We start from the raw sequence: 18,859 nt of genomic DNA, 5'->3' as shown, positions 1-18,859 counted from the left end.
AACTCATGAGCAGCAATTCTTCCTGCAGAAAAGGGTCCTCAAGGGAAGGATTGTGTCCTCTATTCACTTGTTCAGTCCAGTTAGTAAGGAGGAAACCTCTTCAACAGGAACAGTGATGGGCTTGTTGAGAACTGACAACAGGATCCACTACAAATATTTTTTCAGAAATTATTTTTCCATAGCAAAGAATTCTGGAGGAATACCTTGTCAAAATTTGGACAAGCCTCATGTAAGGCACAGAAGAAAATAGGAACACCTGACTTATCTGTAAGTTCAATGTATCTTGGACTACAGTGCAGGACACAGGCAACTTATTCATACAACATGGGTTATAGGCTCACCCACTGGGCACCTTCCCTATAACCTTATCCCTCTCCATAACCCATCAGTTTTGTAGCAAACAATGCAGAGTAACTAAGAAATGGAAGGGTGGCCTGGAATGTACTCCAAGACATGGAAATACAGGAAATTCTAAATTCCTCCCAGCTTAAAGTGTCACTAAAGGCAAAACTTTTTTTTTTTTTTACATTTTTGGATAAAAAGGAGGGTTAAAACACCTGTCAGTTTTTCGGTCATCTTTGTTCTATTAAGGAGATTTCCCTTTACTTCCTGTCTCATAGCCAAAAAAGGAAGTGAGAAAATCCCTGCAAAGTGAGGGAATCCAAGGGTGTCATCAGGGCCACCAGTTTTAGTGTTTACCAGTGGAAGATTTCCCCCTATACGGTTCTGATGTCAACCCAAGATTTGGGATTTCCATTTACTTTTAATTATAACATTAAACAGGATAAACAGAGAAGGTGCACCTCCCTAGCGGGGGCTGAAAGAGCAATAAAAACATGACAGATGTTGTAATCCCTCTTCAACTTCATCCGAAATAAAAAAAAATGTTGCCCTCTTGTGACAGTTTAATTATACAGTACACAGACAGTATTCACAGACCCTGGGAAGTCCCCAGGCAATGAATGAGGGTGGGGAAAAAAGCAAAAACAACAACAAAGGTCAACAGACTCAACTTCAGAACCTTGCAACTGAAAGCTGCATTAGCAAAGGACTGTCTGTCCACTAGGCAAAACTTTGAAAAGGCATGTACAGAGGACTTGGTGGCGGCCTTACAAAGCTGGACTACAGAGGGCAAGTGCCCAAAAGAAACTCCACCCCATCTGGTGAAATGAAGTGCATAAGTGCGTAGGAGATTTTTTTTGTTTTGAGTGTTCTTATCCATCAAGGGATAGTGGACTTTGATGATGGAATATGCTTCACTTTGGGTTTAACTACATCCAAGTAATGAAGAGAGATTTCCTTTTGATGCTTAAGAGCAGGGCATAAGGATGGTAAGACACAGGGGTCAATTGACCAAGAGTTAAATAACGACCAATAAAATGCGGCAAAATACTGCATGCAGTAACAATTGTGCAAATGTTCAAATCATTAAGAACTTTGCATTATATATTGAATGCGGTATTTGTTTGATTTAGCTTTAATTACTGCATTATTTAATGCAGTAATTTACAACATTGAGCTGGTTGCCAAGGAGCGGGCTGGGAAGCCGGCTGCTGAGCCCTTAGCAGATGACTCATCGGCTGTTAGCAGGTTCCCCACATGGGGTCCCATCCCAGTCCATACAAGGCCCTTCGGGTCTGGTATGGATTTTAAGGGGAACCCCACCAACATCCATACCAGACCCTTATCCGAGTATACAGCCCGGCAGTTTGGGAAAGAGGAAAGAGGGGGTGTAAGCAAGCGCCACTGATGGGCTTAAAATAGCGCCTGAAAAACTCCTGCCCTGCAGTCTCAGTGTGAAAGCCAAGGTGCTTTAACACTGTGCCAATGCGCTGGCGGGACCGCTCCAAAATGCCTGCTAGCAGCATCTTTGGAGCGGTGTGTTTACCACTTCTTCCCATTGAAAACAATGGGACACCATGGCTATACCGCCGACAATGTGCCTCTGCAGAGGCGCAATGCATGCGGTATTAACCCTTTTCGGCCGCTAGCGAGGGTTAAAACTGCACCGCTAGCGGCTGAATACCGACGCTATACCGCCACTGCACCTCCCGCCCCGGTGTAAAAGGGGCCTTAGGAAAAATGGACTGAAGACTACCTTGTGAAGAATTAGGAATGGTTCTCTATAAAAGAGATGCTAACTCAGAGACACGTCTGACAGATGTGATGGCTATCAAAAAGGCCAATTTGCAGGTGGGGTCATCTAGGGGGAATATCCTAGTTTGGGTTAAAGGGTGGACTTTGCAAGACAGAGACCCAAGTTGAAATCCCAAGGGAGCTGTAGTACTTTTTTTTTTTTTTAGAAGATAAGCATACACAGCTTAGATTTGTTAACAGATTATGAATACATTCAGACAAAACGTGTGAGCAGCATATCATTTTCAATAAGAAATATGTGGATTATACAATTAGAAAACATTTCAGTAGATTTAGAATATACTGTTCATCAACTTAATAACCAGAACTACCTGTCTATGTTTAACGTGGAACTTTAGTAAGAAAATTAAATCTTGTAAGATCACTTCAGGCTGGCCCCTTTTGCAGGTATAGCGCAGCTTCTTATGTTTTTATATGTGTTTGTGTGTATTCCACTTTGAGTTGCAGATTTTGTATAGTGGACCTAACAGCAAAGATTTTTAATGTTTTACATAGCCATGTTAAAGGAAAAAAAAAGTGTCTATACTGTTTAATCACTTGAAGACCAAGCCTTTTCTGGCACATTTTGTTCATTTATATCAGTATTTTCACACACTTTTTTCTAAAATATGATAAAAGATGTTGTTAGTGTAGAGTAAATAGATATCTCCATAGACGACGCATTACATTTTTCACAGGTTATCGGCTTAGACTTACCGAGGTCTATTGCTAGAATTTTTGCTCATGTGTGGTGCGAACATGGTTTACAAATGCATTCGCAACTTATGTATGCGTTAGTTTGTGTGAGGGATGTAAACATCCCTTCTCCCTCGTAATATAGATAAGGATGACAGGTCCTCTTTATGGAGAGATCTGGGTTCAAAGACACCAAATCTCTTCTTTACCTTTAAAAGCAAAAAGATCACCGGTAACCGTTTCTACGAACCTTCCTGGACGGCAACAGATGAGAGATGATAGGCACACAGGAGACACAATCAGTTCACAGCTGTTTAAAAGGCCCCACCTTACCCATTGTGCTCAGTTGTTGTAAAGTAATTCTCCCAACCGATTCACAAGGGTTCTTTCAAACATTTAGGCACTTACCACCTATTGTATACATTCTCCTCCACCCTTAACAGGGCAGGAGGTATGCCTGCCATCCTGGAAGGTTCATAGAAACACAGTTACCGGTAAGTCTAACTGTCTGTTTTTTACATCTCACCTTCCAGGAGGGGAACACATCAGAGGATAATCAAGTAATCTGCAGGTCTACCTTTGGGTGGGATCACTGCCTGTAGCACTTATAGACCGAAGGCTAGGTCTTGCTGCACAAGGACCTCCACTCGGTAGTGCTTCAGGAAGGAGTCTTGGCTGGACTAGGTGGCTGCGCTACGAATTTTCTCCCAGGAGGCTCCTGCTTTTTCAGTCCAGGAGGTTGCCAGGGCTCTAGTTGATTGTGCCTTCAACTTTGCTGGTGCAGGTATAACTGAGCTTTAGTACGCTACTGTAATGACTTGCCTTATCCACCTAGAAACTGAAGGTTTTGAAGCTTGCAGTCCCTCCCTTGGTCCAGAGAAGAGGATTACAAGGCGATTAGATCTCCTAAATTCTTTTACCCTCTGTAGCTAAGCGAGGGGGCATCTGCCATCCAAATAATATTTTTTCCCCCCTTGGGTTCTCACAAAAGGATGGTAGGGTTATCGCCTGTGTCCGCTGATGACACCTTAGGCAGATACAAAGTATCTGGCCTAAGTGTGATCCTATCTGATAGGAGCGACAAAAAGGGTTCCTTAATGGATAGACCTTTGAAAGTCCCCCACCCTTCTAGCTGTAGTAATAGCAAAAAAAAAAAAAAGGCTAATATAGTAAAGGCCAATTTTAACGTTAAAAACATAAATTAGTTCTTCTAAAGGTTCAAAGGGGTGCCTAGATAAAGCCTCTAGTACCCTTGTTAGGTCCCAAGGCAGGAACCGATCTTTCGTGACAGGGGTAGCCCTATCTCTGGCCACTAAAAATCTTTTAAATAAGGTCCTTTGCTATTCTAGCATCAAGAAAAACAGAAAGAGCTGCCACTTGTACTCGAAGAGTGTTGACAGCCACATCCTTCTCTACTTCACCCTGAAGAAAATCTAGGATTACAGGAAGTGTAAACAATCTGTTTTTGTTTACACCAAGTACAAAAGATTTCCCATATTTTAAAGCACATCTGCTGTGCTACCGGCTTCCTGCTCAAGAGGAGAGTGTATCACTCTGTCTGAGAAACTCTTATCCTCGAGTATCTGGCGCTCACTAACCAGGCCGCCAGGTGAAAAAACTCCGGTCTGGGGTGCAGCACTGGTTCCTGAGAGAGAAGGCCCAGAAGATCAGGGAGGCACTACCAACGGCACCTTCAAGGTTGCAAACCAAGCCCTCCTTGGCCATCAGGGGCCACTAGGAGGAATAGGCTGAGTTTCTGAATGACTCAAGAAATCAGTGCCGGGGGGGAAGGAGCAAGCCAACTGGAAGTTCCAGATCTGTGCTAGGGCATCCAGGCCCTCTGACACTTTTCTGACAGAGAGAAAAACTTCTTTACCTTTCTGTTCTTTTGATTGGCAAAGTGGTCTATCTCTGGACAGCTGAACTTATGAATTGGTACCTTAAATATTTGCGGGTTCAGTTCCCATTCCCCCTATCTGACCGGGTGGCGGCTGAGGAAGTCTGCTTCCTTGTTGTCCGTGCCCTTTATGTGGACCGCTGACAACGATATCGTCCCGCACTTGGCCCAAGTCAGAATTTCCATCGCTAAGCCTAGAAGGGCTTTGGATCTGCCCCCCCCCAAATGTATTGGATGGGCTACAGCCGTAGCATTGTCTGAGCAAACCTTGACTTCTTTGCCTGCGACCCTGCTTTTAGGGCTTCGCCCACCACTCTGAGCTCCTTAAGAATAGGAGAGCCTGGCAACTTCTTTATTCCAGGTTCCGATCCTTTGCTTTTCCTTAGTTGGCTCCCCATTCCCAGGGTGCTGGCATCTTTGGATCCCACGCAGCCCAGGGTCTGCATTTTTCCAGATTGCTTGGTACCGACCACCACTTCAGGGAGGACTTTACCTGAGAAGCGAAGATTAGACTTTCGTCTAGAGATTCGTTCCTTTTGTCCAAGAGAAAAGAGAGAAAAATTGAAGATCTCTTGAGTGCAGTTGTGCCCAAACCACAGCTGGAATGCTGGCTGACATGAGTCTCAGACCCCGAGGATCTCCCTCCTGGAACACACGGGGGCTCCTATCAGCCTTTTGACCGCTGCGACTATTTTCTCCACTTTGGGAGGGAAAAGCCTTTGAGCCAGAGAATCTACCCGGAGAAGCCTAGGTAGGTTTGGACCTGAACTGGTTCCAAGGATGATTTTTTTTCCTATTCACCAGCCAGCCTAGCTTTTGCAGGACAGAAATAACCCTTTGAGTGTCTATTTCCACAGTGGCTGATGGACCGAAGATGAGCAGGTCATTCAGGTAAGGTATTAACACTATCCCTTGGAGATGGAGATAGGCTACTGCCCCTGCTAGGATATTCATAAAGATCCTTGGACTGGCCACTAGCCCAAAAGGGAGTGCCCTGTGGAGAACCTCTTCCTGGGGTTACCACCGCAAATCTCAGGAATGCCTGGTATTCTGGGAATATCGGAACATTTAAATAGGCACCCCTGAGATCCAGAGTCATGAAAATAGCCTTTAACAGATTTTTTCGCACTGAGTAAATACTCTCCATGGAAAACCTCTTGTATTCTAGGAACTTGTTTAACCACTTAAGCTCCGGATCATTTGGACCAGGCCACTTTTTGCGATTCGGCACTGCATCGCTTTAACTGACAATTGCGCTTTCTTTTTGCGGCATTTGATCACCTCTGCAGTTTTTATTTTTTGCGCTATAAAACAAAAATAGAGGGGCGAGGAAGAAGTTAAGTGTGTCCTAGGCAGTGATTCTTTCGAACTGTGTGGGGGCTGGGCTTACTGTGACACAACACTGATCACTGCTCCCAACGAGAGGGAGCAGACGATCAGTGTCCTGTCACTAGGCAGAACAGGGCGGTGCCTTGTTTAAACAGGCATCTCCCCGTCCTGCATCTCCGTAACACGATTGCGGGACATTGACGGACACAGCAGCAAATTTAAAGGGACATACCTGTACGCCCATTTGCCTGTCCGTGCCATTCTGCCGACGTAAAAGTGTGTGCGCTGGTCAGCAAGTGGTTTATGTGCCACAAAAATGTTGGCGTAGAAGCCTTGGTATTGCTGCTTTTTTGGTTGTTCCACCAATTCCTGAATGCCTTCTAATAGGGCCTTCTTTTTTAATGCATCCTTGGGAGGATGCGTTCGTGTAATTATAGGCGGGGGGACTTTGATCAAAACTATAGGCGATAGCCTTCTCTGATACAAATTAATATGTATTGATTAATGTATTGACTCTCTGAAATTTTCTAGCACTGGGAGATGAAATCATACAGCCTGCCCCCACACCTTGGTTTTGGCGTCACTTGGACTCTTTGGTACTTTGGCCTGTAGTGGGAAAGAGCAAATTACCTTTTTGCCTACCTCTACCATACCCCCACATTTTGTTGGGTTCTTTCTTGGATTTATGCCTACTTTGTCCCAAAGGGCCTCAAAAAAAATTCTGTACCTTTCCCGTCTGGGTTTGACAGGAAAAGTCTACCTTTTATCTGAGGACCTGGTCAAAACCTTATCCAAGCCTGGCCCAAACAGCAAGGACCCGTCAAAGGGGAGATCACACAGTTTGGTCTATGAAGTAAGATCCCATTCCCAGACTAACCCATATGGCCCTACAGCCTTTCCCATTACTGAAAGAGAATCCAGAACCTCTTAAGACTTATTTCCCTGTGAGAGGCATTTATTAAGTCTGCATTCACAAAGGAGAAGTCAGACATTTGTGATACCTGAGAAAGAGCAGCGTCCAACTTAGAGACCTTTAGAAATGTTTCCGCTTCCTCCTCTTTGAAGGGGAACCTTCTTTTCCATGTCTTAGTTTTGACCAGACTCCTTTCAGGAAACTCTTATTCTTGGAGGACTAAATGCTTCAAGGATTGATGTAGAGGAAATACCCTTGCCTGTTTTTTCACCAACCCCTTGTACATCTTATCTTGTGCAGAGGTTTCTTTAGCTGGTTTAGGGATCTCTTCAGTGGCATGACAGCTTGAAGGAGTCCCTCTAATCCTCCAAGCAAAAGAGATATCTTCCACATCACTATCCAGACCTGGATCAGCCTCCTCTTCTGAACTGGGCTCAGATTTTGCATTGCTTTCTGCATCCTCAATCTCTTCTTCCTCCCTGGCCTGAGCCGGGGAAGTACCAGAGATAGAGGCAGAAAGCTGCTTGGTCCTGGTTTGGCCAGCAAACTCTACCGAGAGGAGGGACCCTCTTTAGGGGCAAGTTCTTCTGAGATTACTACCTGGAAGGTGGCTACAGAGGTGCGGAAAGACTGAATAGTGGCCATCATTTCCTCCTGCATATTTTTAAGGAAATCTCATTAATCCTGAGGCCCCTTACCCAGCTAGTTTAATAGACCAACGAAAAGGCTTGGTGCAAGGTTTTCTTTCCCCCGCAATTAATGCACTTTTTAGAGCCACTAGTGCTAGGGGGATGTAGAAGGCGGTTTAGCAGAGACCTTCTGAGCTTGGCTTAGGGAATCTGCAAGAGAAGAGGAAACAATCAGCATTCACTCTTCCTGTCTCCTTTAACATGGCTGAAGGCCCCTATCCCCAGAGGTGAGAGCATACCGGGGACAACTATGGGCTAGCCTGGTGTCACCCCCCCCCCCCTAATAGGGAAAAGGCACTTACCCAGCCCTCGACTTTCTCTTGCCTGCAGCCACCATTGCAGACTTCCAGCTCCTTGCAGCTTGCCGAGTCCTGGTGCAAACAGGAATCCTTCAGCCTCTGCAGCCACGCAGGTCCCGCATCTCCTCCATGCTTCAAACCCACTTCCTGGGTCGTGTTGGGCGGGCTCCACCCTCTTCTTGCCCTGACAGGAAGCTTCGGCTCAGAGTAAGACTTGAAGCGCTCGAGGTCCTTCCCTTGGTGGCACCTTCACAATGCCGTGGGGGCAACCTATGAAGCTCTGAGGTGGCAGGTCAGTGAAGCCCTCACCGGCATTCCTAAACCTGGCTCACAGGGGTACCATCCAATCCCCTTAGTCTTTTGGTCAGAGGAAATAAAAAAAAGATTTTGCTGTGGGAGAAACACAATCAATACTGAGGACAAGGGGTAAGGTGGGGCCTTTTAAACAGCGGTGAACGGATTGTGTTTCCTGTAGGGAGGAGCCTATCATCTCATGTGTTACCATCCTGGAAGATGAGATGGTAAAATCATTTTTTTGGATCTTTTGCTTTAACCACTTGACCTTTTGATTTACCCCCTTTATGACCAGGCAATGTTTTGCAATATGGCACTGCGTTACTTTAAAGGGTAAGTTCACCTTTCCAGAAAAATCTGTAAGGTGAGCTTACACAGTACACCTCCTCATCCCCCCCAGTCCCGCTGATCTGTTGGAGTGATCTCCCGTTCTGAGCCCCCGGTATGACCGCCTCAGGGGTCCAGGGCTTAGAAATCCCCTCAGCATTCACGCAACTTCTTTCCCTGTTAACAGGACGGGCTACTTGGGTTCCGATTTGAGGGTGGGGGGGGGGGGGGGGGGAAGGGCAGCGCAGACCAATTAGAATGGTCTGAAACATCCCTGCCGATGGGGTAGGCTTTGGAGATTCAGCTGCAGGGATTTTTAAGCCCTGGACCCCTGATGCGGCTATACCGGGGCTCAGAACAGGAAAACTGTGCAATCCAGGTCAGCGGGACTGGGGGGGGGGGGGGGGGGGGGGTTGGTGGGGGTCCTGTGTAAGTTCACCTTAAATATTTTTCTGTAAAGGTGACCTTACCCTTTAACTGACAACTGCATGGCCGTGCGTCACTGTACCCAATAAATGTTATTTTTCCCACAAATAGAGCTTTCTTTTGGTGGTATTCGATTACCTCTGCGGTTTTAATTTTTTGCACTATAAAAACAAAGACTGACTTTCTGCTATAAAACATACCCAAAAATAAAATAAAAATTTTGGCCAATATGTACTCCGCTACATACTTTTGGTAAAAAACAAAATCCCATTAAGGATATATGGAGTGGTTATATATAAATAAAAAATATCCCATAGGTTTATAGACACTATAACTTTTGCAAGTTACAGTGTCTAAAAACTAAGGGATAGTTTTATTTATTTTTACTAGTAATGGCAACAGACAAATCGGACACTGACCCACTTTGGGAACCAGTGACACCAATACAGTGACCGGTGCTAAAAGAAATATGCACTGTCACTGTACTAATGACACTGGCTGGGAAGGGGTTATTAGGGGCGACCAAAGGGTTAACTGTGTGCCTAGTCTGTGCTTTCACTATGAAGAAACACAGGATCAATACCTTCCCTACTGACAGAACAACAATCTGCCTTGTTTACATAAGCAGATTACTGCTCTGCCTGTGTACTGTACAATCGGCGGACTCGATGTTCCTTGACGCTTTATTCGCGCTGTGGGAGCAGGCTGCCGGTGGCAAGTGCGAGCCCCAGACCCAGAAAGGTCAGATCACATACTAGGTACGTTATCTGGCACAGAGCGACCGCCCTGCCTCAGTCCTCCAGCCGCTACGGAAAGCGTTTCAAGCGGCTCACGAGCCGCTTAGGTCATTTTCAATATTAGAAAGCCAGCCGTCGGCTCAAAAAAATAAATAAAAAAATACTGGGGGTTATGGCTGACCACTTGCAAGTTCCACTTTAAGAAGTCCCAACCAGCTAAGCTCATCTGTTAAAGTGGCTCATGCATGAACATTTAAAATCTACAGTTTAATTTAAACTAGATAAATATAGCAAAGGGGGTAGATGGTCCAATGTCTCCACTGTGTGCTTAGCAGACCACCAGTGAGCCATGCAAAACTAAAACATTTTGAGATCTAGAACAGACGTGCCGTTGACCGTGTTAGGCGAGGAGTGGCCCTGCACTGGTGCTCATACCATTGTTCTTTTGAGGTTTGGAAATGAGCAGAAGACTGCAGCAGGTGGAATGAAAATGTGACCCATGCTGGCGGTCAGACTATAATTACTGCAGTAAGATAGGATTGAGTTCAAATCTAAAAACATTGAGCTCTTCATGTTTTGTTTTTAGCTTGCCAATAAGGAAATGTTACTTGTATGAAGACATGATGAATGCATGTTTTGTCTGTGGTAAATGTGACAATGTTACCCAGAGACAGAAAGGCAATACCAAATATGCATGTTTGTAAAATGAGTTTTGCTACTTATGTTTGTGGGTCTAAGGAAGTTTATTATAAGTGTTATAATTTTTAAACGGAGGCAACATTTCTGTAAAGTTGTAAATGAGAAAAGCTAAAGCCTTGGTTACTAGAGTTTGTATGCGTTTAATCTCATTAAACTAAAAATCATTTGTGGTAAAGGTGTCTGTAAAAATGACCCCTCCATTGCATGTTCTGTGCATGTGTTTGTATGGAGAGAGGGAGAAAGAGCTTGCAGATTCCCCCCTTCCCCCATAATGCAGGGAAATGTTTATATATTTTGACTTTAAGCAGTACCATCTCAGAAATGTATAGTAGAATGTGTATGTTCAAATTTAGGTGATGCAAGGTATTTTATAAGGCACAAGGAAATGTTGAAATATTTTGCTAAATAAAATCTTAACTAATCTTAACTAAAATAAATGAATTTTTACTGTATAAATCGTAGGATCATTTGAAAGAAAGGAAAATGGCTGACACCCAGGGGCGGACTGGGCACTGGAAAGTCAGCAAAAGCAATGGTTATTATAATAATTTAAATATTTAGCTCTCTATTCCAGCCTACTGGGCATGGAAAAGAGAAGGTATGGAATAAAATTTAAGAGAGTCGACCAGTAGAGTTACAACAGGTTATATTTGTGACCAAGCTAAGAGCATTTTAACTTAACAGCAATAGGACAATAGTGAATGATTACAACTTTGTATTGTCCTTTATTGGTGATTGTACAGCCCTGGCCAAGAGTTGAGAATGATACAAATATTAATTTTCACAAAGTCTGCCGCCTCAGTTTTTATGATGGCAATTTGCATATACACCAGAATGTTATGAAGTGTGTGATCAGATGAATTGCAATGACCCTTTTTGCCATGAAAATCAACTTAACCCCAAAAAAACATTTCCACGGCATTTCAGCCCTGCCACAAAAGGACCAGCTGACATGTCAGTGATTCTCATGTTAACACAGGTGTCAGTGTTTACGAGGACAAGGCTGGAAATCACTCTGCAATGCCAATTGAGTTAGAATAACAGACGGGAAGCTTTAAAAGGAGGGTGATGTTTGAAATCATTGTTCTTCCTGTTAACCATGGATTAGCTGCAAGAAAACGCGAGCAGTCATTATTTATTTGCACAAAAAATAGAGTCACAGGCAAGGGTATTGCTGCTACTAGGACTGCACCTAAAAAGGAACCATTTAACAGCGAGAGGTTCAATTATTGTAAAGAAGGCTTCAGGGCGCCCAAGAAAATCCAGCAAGCACAAGGACCGTCTCATACAGTTGATTCAGCTGTGGCATCAGGGCACCACCAGTGCAGAGCTTGCTCAGGAATGGCAGCAGGCAGGTGTGAGCGCATCTGCACGAACAGTGGGAAGACGACTTTTGGAGGATGGTCTGGTGTCAAGAAGGGCATTAACAAAGCCACTTCTCTCCAGGAAAAACCCCAGACTGATATTCTGCAAAAGGTCCACAAATATTGAAAAAAACTCCATGCATTAATTACAAGAATGGGCTTCCATCAGTCAGGGTGTGGCCCAGAAGTTGACAGCATGCCAGGGGGAATTGGAGGTCTTGAAAAAGAAGGGTCAACACTGCAAATATTGACTCTGTACACAATGTAATGGTTAATAAAAGCCTTATACACTTAAGAAATGCTTGTAATTATACTTCAGTATACCATAGTAAAATCAGACAAAAAGATCTAAAAACACTGAAGCAGCAGACTGTGAAAATAAATATTTGTGTCATTCTCCAAACTTTTGGCCAGGGCTGTAATTAAGTGCAACATTCTAGAATATAACACTAAGGTTTTTAAGAATTGGCCAGATCTGTTCCTAGAAGTTAAAGAGTTTCCATCATCAGTAGAGTTGGGGTTGAATAAAAGGCTGAGATAGTTAAATTGATATGGATGGTGGTGATGATATACAATCCCTACGCACAAATATGATGAACGCATTATAAATGTTATTTTGCATGTCTTTTCAACCATGGTGAATTAATGACCACTTACAATGGATGTCCTTTAATGAAAATACAGGTGTTTTAACGGATTAATTTATTGATCGATATAAGCTCATTAAATATTGGTAATAGACATGCACTCATAAGTCAACAAAACAATGGGCATATGTTTTGTGTAACGGGTCAGATTTGTGTAAAGTGTTTTTGGAAATGTGTTTTTTTGGTTCTAGCCATTTGATTATTTCTAAGAGGGAAATGTAATTATACCCCTAAGGCTCCTTTCACACTTGTGAGACGTAGAATCTGACTTGTGAGACCCAAAGTCGCAGAAGATGCAAAATGCCATGTATCTCTATGAGAGCCGTTCCAATTGACACAACTGAAATCGCTGCGACTTCAGATAAGGTTCCTGCACTATTTTGATCCGACATTGACACGGCTTCAATGCCAGTGTGCAAAAGTCGTATCAAAGTCAAACTCCAAAGTTGCACTGAAAGTTGTGCAACTTTGGAGTCAGCTAGTGTGAAAGGTACCTTAGACCTTTTTATTATGTTTAGTTTCTAGCTAATACTTAATTGGCATCAACCAGTCTACTATAGTTTGATGAAAAATAACTAAAAGGAGAAGGCCACACCTTAAAAGACAATTTGCATTGTTTTATTAATATCAAATATTATATGTGAATGTAATATCAAATGCAATGAAATGTTCTGTTAAGGTCAATTATAACCTTGGTGCTACACAATAGCTATTTAAAAGTTTTTCTTGGACTAATCTGAAACAATATAAAAAAAAAAATAAAAAAAAATAAGTGTTTGATTATTAACAGTAATATGGTTTCCACGTTTGGGATAGTATATTATTTATAATGCCTTGGAGGGTGTATAAACTCATTTACACTACAAATGCCATTTTACATCATCTTGTACGGTCCTTTTATGCGCGTGCTCAAGTTAGACCAACCTTTTTTTTTAAATCAAGGTGCCCAGTAGACTAAAGGCAAACTTTCTTCTTAATTTTCAATACAGCAAGGGAGGGTTATAATCTGTCTTTTTTCCGTTGGGAAGATTTAAACTCACTTCCTGTTCCATTGCCAAAACAGGAAGTGAGAGGAAATCCCTCAAAAGTGAGGGAATCCCAGGTGGTCAGAACTAGTGTCCCCATTGGAAGATTTTCCCCTCTATTCCTGTTTTGAAACCATGCCCTTAACAGAAAAAATAAATAAAAATGTAAACCCTATTATAAAAGATTAAAATACTAAACAAAATAAATGTAGCCTACCGTATTCTTTCTGAATCAGATGGGTGTGGCATGTGATGCCATGCAGCTTCTTGCATTGCTTGTTGGTAAAGCTGATCTGTGGTGAGTGGGACAGGGCCCAAGGGACACACACCTAGTGAAAGAGGGATGTTCACTTCTGTAAGCTGTGTTGAGGGTTGGCTGGAAGGTGGCTGTGTTGTAGTTGTATTGAGGATGATTTCTACAAGCACAAATAATCATTATGCTCAAAAGGTAGGTTTAATTTATGCACGGTCACAATTTCAAGACATTTTCAAGTTTTTATGAATTACAGACAAATTCTGGATAATAGATGCTGTGTCTTTGCATTAGAACTGAATAAATTAAAGACGGATTAAAGAATTTCAAATCTATATGTCTGTCTAGGTCTCGCAATTACATTTTCTTCATTTATTTTAGAACTGCAATTATATGATTGTACTGTCATTATCTGAACTGCTTCACAATAGCAGCACCACACACTATTGGGCCCCTTTTACAAAGGGCGGAATTCGCTTTGCTCAGCAGGGGATCAGTCCGCGGTCCCCCCCCCCCTTGCTGAGCAGAGTGGGCGAATGACAGCTTTGTGCCCGATCCGTTTATGCAGATAGACCGGCTATCTGTTTACACCCCGGCTGCCCTTCTGATCCTCCTTGACAGAGGGGGAACGGATCCCCTTCTGTTTTAATTTTAGCAGATCAGATTTGAAAAAGGTGGGTGTAAACCCAACACAGGTCTGTTTACAACTGCCAGTCCATAGGAATACATGGGCCATCTGACCAGGTCCACCTAAAAAAACTGAAAAGCCGACCGGATCGCCGTGTGAAAGGGGCCGATAGGCTTTACAAAATCTTTGCAACATGCCTTGTAAAACAAGAACGAATCACTGTATAGAAATAAATAAAAAACAGCATATGTAGGGCAGAACTATTTTTCTTTACCTCGCTCGGCCAGATGGATAGCAGGCACTGGATCTTCTAAATTTGTTGCAATAGCTGCTCTTTCAGCCATAGATTTCAGTGTACTTAAGGGCTCAGGTGCCTACACAGAGAAAAATAAATATTAAATTTGAAATGCCTCTATTTTCAATTAGAATACTGAGTAACAAAGCAGGAGTATAGCCTCATATAAAAATTAGTAATAGATAATAATGACGTACCATCATCCCAGTTAGGGTAGAGAAAAAGGGGGGAGTGGGAGCAAAGGAATAGTGACTGAGGCTAAGCCGAAAGCTACCCACTCAGTTGGATTATGGGACTATCTCGGTACTGATGAAATACAATAGACATAATAGTATAAAAGTTTATTGTATATAAAATTTGTAAAACAAACTATTGTACAAATCAACGATTGGTCAAGGTCGACTAGTTTCGCGGGAATTAGCGCTTCATCAGGAAAGCCACTCTATAGAATAAATAATACAATAGAAGCATGTAATATAATTCAGCAAGAAAAGTATGCAGTACATATAAACAAATAATAACTTACCCGATGAGTCAATTAATAAGGCAAGGAGCCGGGCAGCCCAAGAAATAACCCCCGCGGCGGACAAGGGGATATTAATCGTGGAAATCTAGGTGTAAACAAAAATATAAATAACCCCATGGGACCCATGGCAGGGCAGGGGAAGGGGGGGGGAGTGGAAATGAAGGAAGGAAAAGAAGGGGGGAGGAGGGAAAAGGAGTAAAGGGACATACGAAGGGGGATGGGAAGAAGGGGGGGAAAGGGAAAGGGGGGCCAATGGAGGGTGTCAAATAGGGGGTGAAAACTTACCACGGCAGTGAAGTCCGTGGACGATAAGGCCAGGTTATGATAAAAAGGAGATTCCTAGTGATAAACAAACAGAATGACAGGAGCGAAAAGCTGAAGGACGTGAGTTGGTGCAGTCATGTGAGGGGTCAGGGAGGGTGCAGTAATACAATTGAAGTCCGATAATGCTGGTGACGGCCAGTATTAAGTCATCAGTGGAAGATATCCATATTGATGACAGATTGCATGGTAATGCATGGACTAGGGTATTAAGTGAGCTGCACCCATAAAGATCCCCAATGTGCTGCCGATCACGTCCTATACTGTCGCCGTCATATCACAGGAACCGCCGATGGAATGATCCACGCTGCTAATCTAACGGCCCACAGGCCATTAAATAAGCTATCCCAACCCGGAGAAGCCATAGGACGCCGCTGGATGGCGGCGCCGTGACGTTACCGGGTTCTTGGGCTGCCCGGCTCCTTGCCTTATTAATTGACTCATCGGGTAAGTTATTATTTGTTTTTATGTACTGCATACTTTTCTTGCTGAATTATATTACATGCTTCTATTGTATTATTATTCTATAGATTTGCTTTCCTGATGAAGCAGTAATTCCCGCGAAACTAGTCGACCTTGACCAATCGTTGATTTGTACAATAGTTTGTTTTACAAATTTTATATACAATAAACTTTTATACTATTATTGTCTATTGTATTTCATCAGTACCGAGATAGTCCTGTAATCCAACTGAGTGGGTAGCTTTGGGTTTATCCTCAGCCACAATTCCTTTGCTCCCACTCCCCCTTTTTTCTTTAGAATACTGAGTAAACAATCTAACAGTTAATGATTACCATTTCTTTCCTTATTCAAGCATTTTACTGAAGACAAAAAAGAATATAAAGAACATGTCACAGGAAAATTTGTGGTATAGGTCATCGGTACAATCAACATGTCAGAGAACATTGTGGCATAAAAAAAATAGGATTTTTGTACTCACTGTAAAATCCTTTTCTCTGTCGTCCATGGACAGACACAGCCTTCTCAAGTCTTGACAAGTGGGTAATGTTCCTGTTTACAGGAGAGGACTAGGCAGAAACATGTTAGATATTCAAATACATCTTATTTTAACAGAGTTGAACAGCCCCCGCCCAGGGGTGGTCCCACCACACATAACCCTGCGGCATTCCGCCTCAGTTCGTAACAAGCAGCACAAACCTAAAAAGGAGGGGTGGGGGCTGTGTCCGTCCATGGATGACAGAGAAAATGATTTTACGGTGAGTACAAAAAATCCTATTTTCTCTTATCGTCCATGGACAGACACAGCCTTCTCAAGTCTTGACAAGTGAGACGTCCCCAAGCAGTGTCAAAAAAACGAGGAGTGGGAACAGCATCAGTAAAAAAACACACAACTTCACCCCAAACAAGCAGAGCTCCTCAACGGAGGAGGTGCAACTTTAAACAGCCGCCTGCAAAACCTTGTGGGCGAATGAAGCATCCGAAGATGCACTCACATCAACCTTGTAAGATTTGGAAAAAGTGTGAACAGACGACCAAGTCACTGCTTTGCACACCTGTGAGACAGACGCTTGATGTCGGAAAGCCCAGGAAGCACCAATTGCCCTGGTCGAATGTGCCATGATCGGAAAGGGGGGTGCCCGCCCCTTAAGAGGTCTGCCTGATCAACCGAGAAATGGTGGCCGACGAGACCGCCAGGCCCTTTTGTATACCGGATACTGACACAAAAAGTGAGTCAGACCTCCGAAACGGAGCCGTAGCAGACAGGTACACCCGCAGAGCGCATACCACAACTAAAGAATGGAGCGCAACCTCCCTAGGATGCGCCGGCCGAGGACACAAGGATAAAAGTACAATGTCCTCGTTAAGGACATGTAAAGCGATGCGCAAACTGTTGGCGCTATATAAATACTGTATAATAATAATAATAATAATAATAATAATAATAAGGTGAAATGACAAAACCACCTTTGGAAGAAAGGAAGGTTGCGGGCGCCTTATCCTTATGGAGGACCAAGTATGGCGACTTGCAGGACAAGGCCGCCAACTGAGGAACCCGTCTGACAGAAGTAATAGCCACCAAAAAGGCCACCTTCTGGAGATAGTGTTTGATGTCTTCAAAGGGAGGTTTCTGAAGAACCGAGAGCACCAGATTCAAAAGGGGGAAGAGGTGGTTTAAGAGGGGGAAGTATATGACGAACCCCCTGCACAAAGGTACCCACCAGAGAATGGGCCGGCAAAGGCCGCCGAAAGAACACAGCCAAGGCTGAAATCTGTCACTTAATGGTGCATAAGGCAAGTTTTCGATCCACTCCACGCTGTAAAAACAGCAGGATCCTGGACACCAACCCATCTCTTTGCACATAGGGGGATATTTACGAAAGGCAAATCCACTTTGCACTACAAGTGCACTTGGAAGTGCAGTCACAGTAGATCTGAGGGGGACATGCAAGGAAAATAAAAAACAGCATTTTAGCTTGCACATGATGGGATGATAAAATCAGCAGAGCTTCCCCTCATTTCAGATCTTCCCCTCAGATCTACAGCGACTGCACTTCCAAGTGCACTTGTAGTGCAAAGTGGATTTGCCTTTAGTAAATATCCCCCATAGAGATGTAGGCCTTCCAGGTTCGATGGTAGATCTTCCTAGAAGAAGACTTTCTTGCCCTCAACATGGTCGAGATAACCGAGCCGGATGCAATGACCAATTCTCCCTGGTCCAGCATCTGGCGACTCAGGTAGTCTGCCTGCCCGTTTCCTATGCCCGAAATTCCAGGACATTGATCGGCAGACGGGATTCTTCTAGGTAGTCCAGCGACCCTGGGCCGACTGGACCCCCCCAAACGCCCCCCTAGCCCGTCGTAATCACCGTCCACTGGAAGGGAAGAAACGACTTCCCGGACCAAAGAGCCGGGGATCTTAGCCACCAATTCAGAGAGACTCTGACTAGTGGCTTACCTGAATCTGACGATCCAGAGACAATGGAGATTTGTTTCACTTGGACAGGATCTCCCTTTGCAAACACGAGTGTGTAACTGGGCATATGGTACCGCCTCGAAGGAGGCAACCATCAGGCCCAGGACTAGCATGCAAAAACGGAGAGACAACCATTTTCGGGAGGCCAACACCTTCACTGCAGACTGAAGAGACTGCAATTTGTCCAGGGGAAGAAAGACTTTTGCTTCCAAGGAGTCCAGGATCAACCCTAGGTCCTCCAAACGCTGAGTCGGTACCAGGACCGACTTCTGAATGTTTAACACCCACCCAAATTCTTGGAGGGTCTGGCTGGCTATAGACACATCCTCCTAATTCTAAGCCAGAAGCTGCTCTCAGAAGAAGGTCGTCTAAGTAGCCCACGAAGGCAATGCCTCACTGTCTCAGTAAATCTAGGATCGGTGC

The 18,859-nt window shown here is 43.8% G+C and overlaps 1 protein-coding gene across 1 annotated transcript in view; it reads right to left on the bottom strand.

Moving 5' to 3' along the window:
* Positions 1-18,859, bottom strand: part of CNOT3 (CCR4-NOT transcription complex subunit 3) — a 425,129-nt gene that overhangs the window by 77,472 nt on the left and 328,798 nt on the right. The window contains 2 exon segments of the mRNA XM_040327617.1: positions 13,696-13,894; positions 14,634-14,733. Coding sequence (XP_040183551.1) covers positions 13,696-13,894; positions 14,634-14,733 — 299 coding nt within the window.

Source organism: Rana temporaria, chromosome 10 (genome assembly GCF_905171775.1).
Source record: "Rana temporaria chromosome 10, aRanTem1.1, whole genome shotgun sequence".
Taxonomy (NCBI): domain Eukaryota; kingdom Metazoa; phylum Chordata; class Amphibia; order Anura; family Ranidae; genus Rana; species Rana temporaria.
The sequence above is the reverse complement of the archived record's forward strand: the minus strand, read 5'-3'. Positions and strand labels throughout refer to the sequence as shown.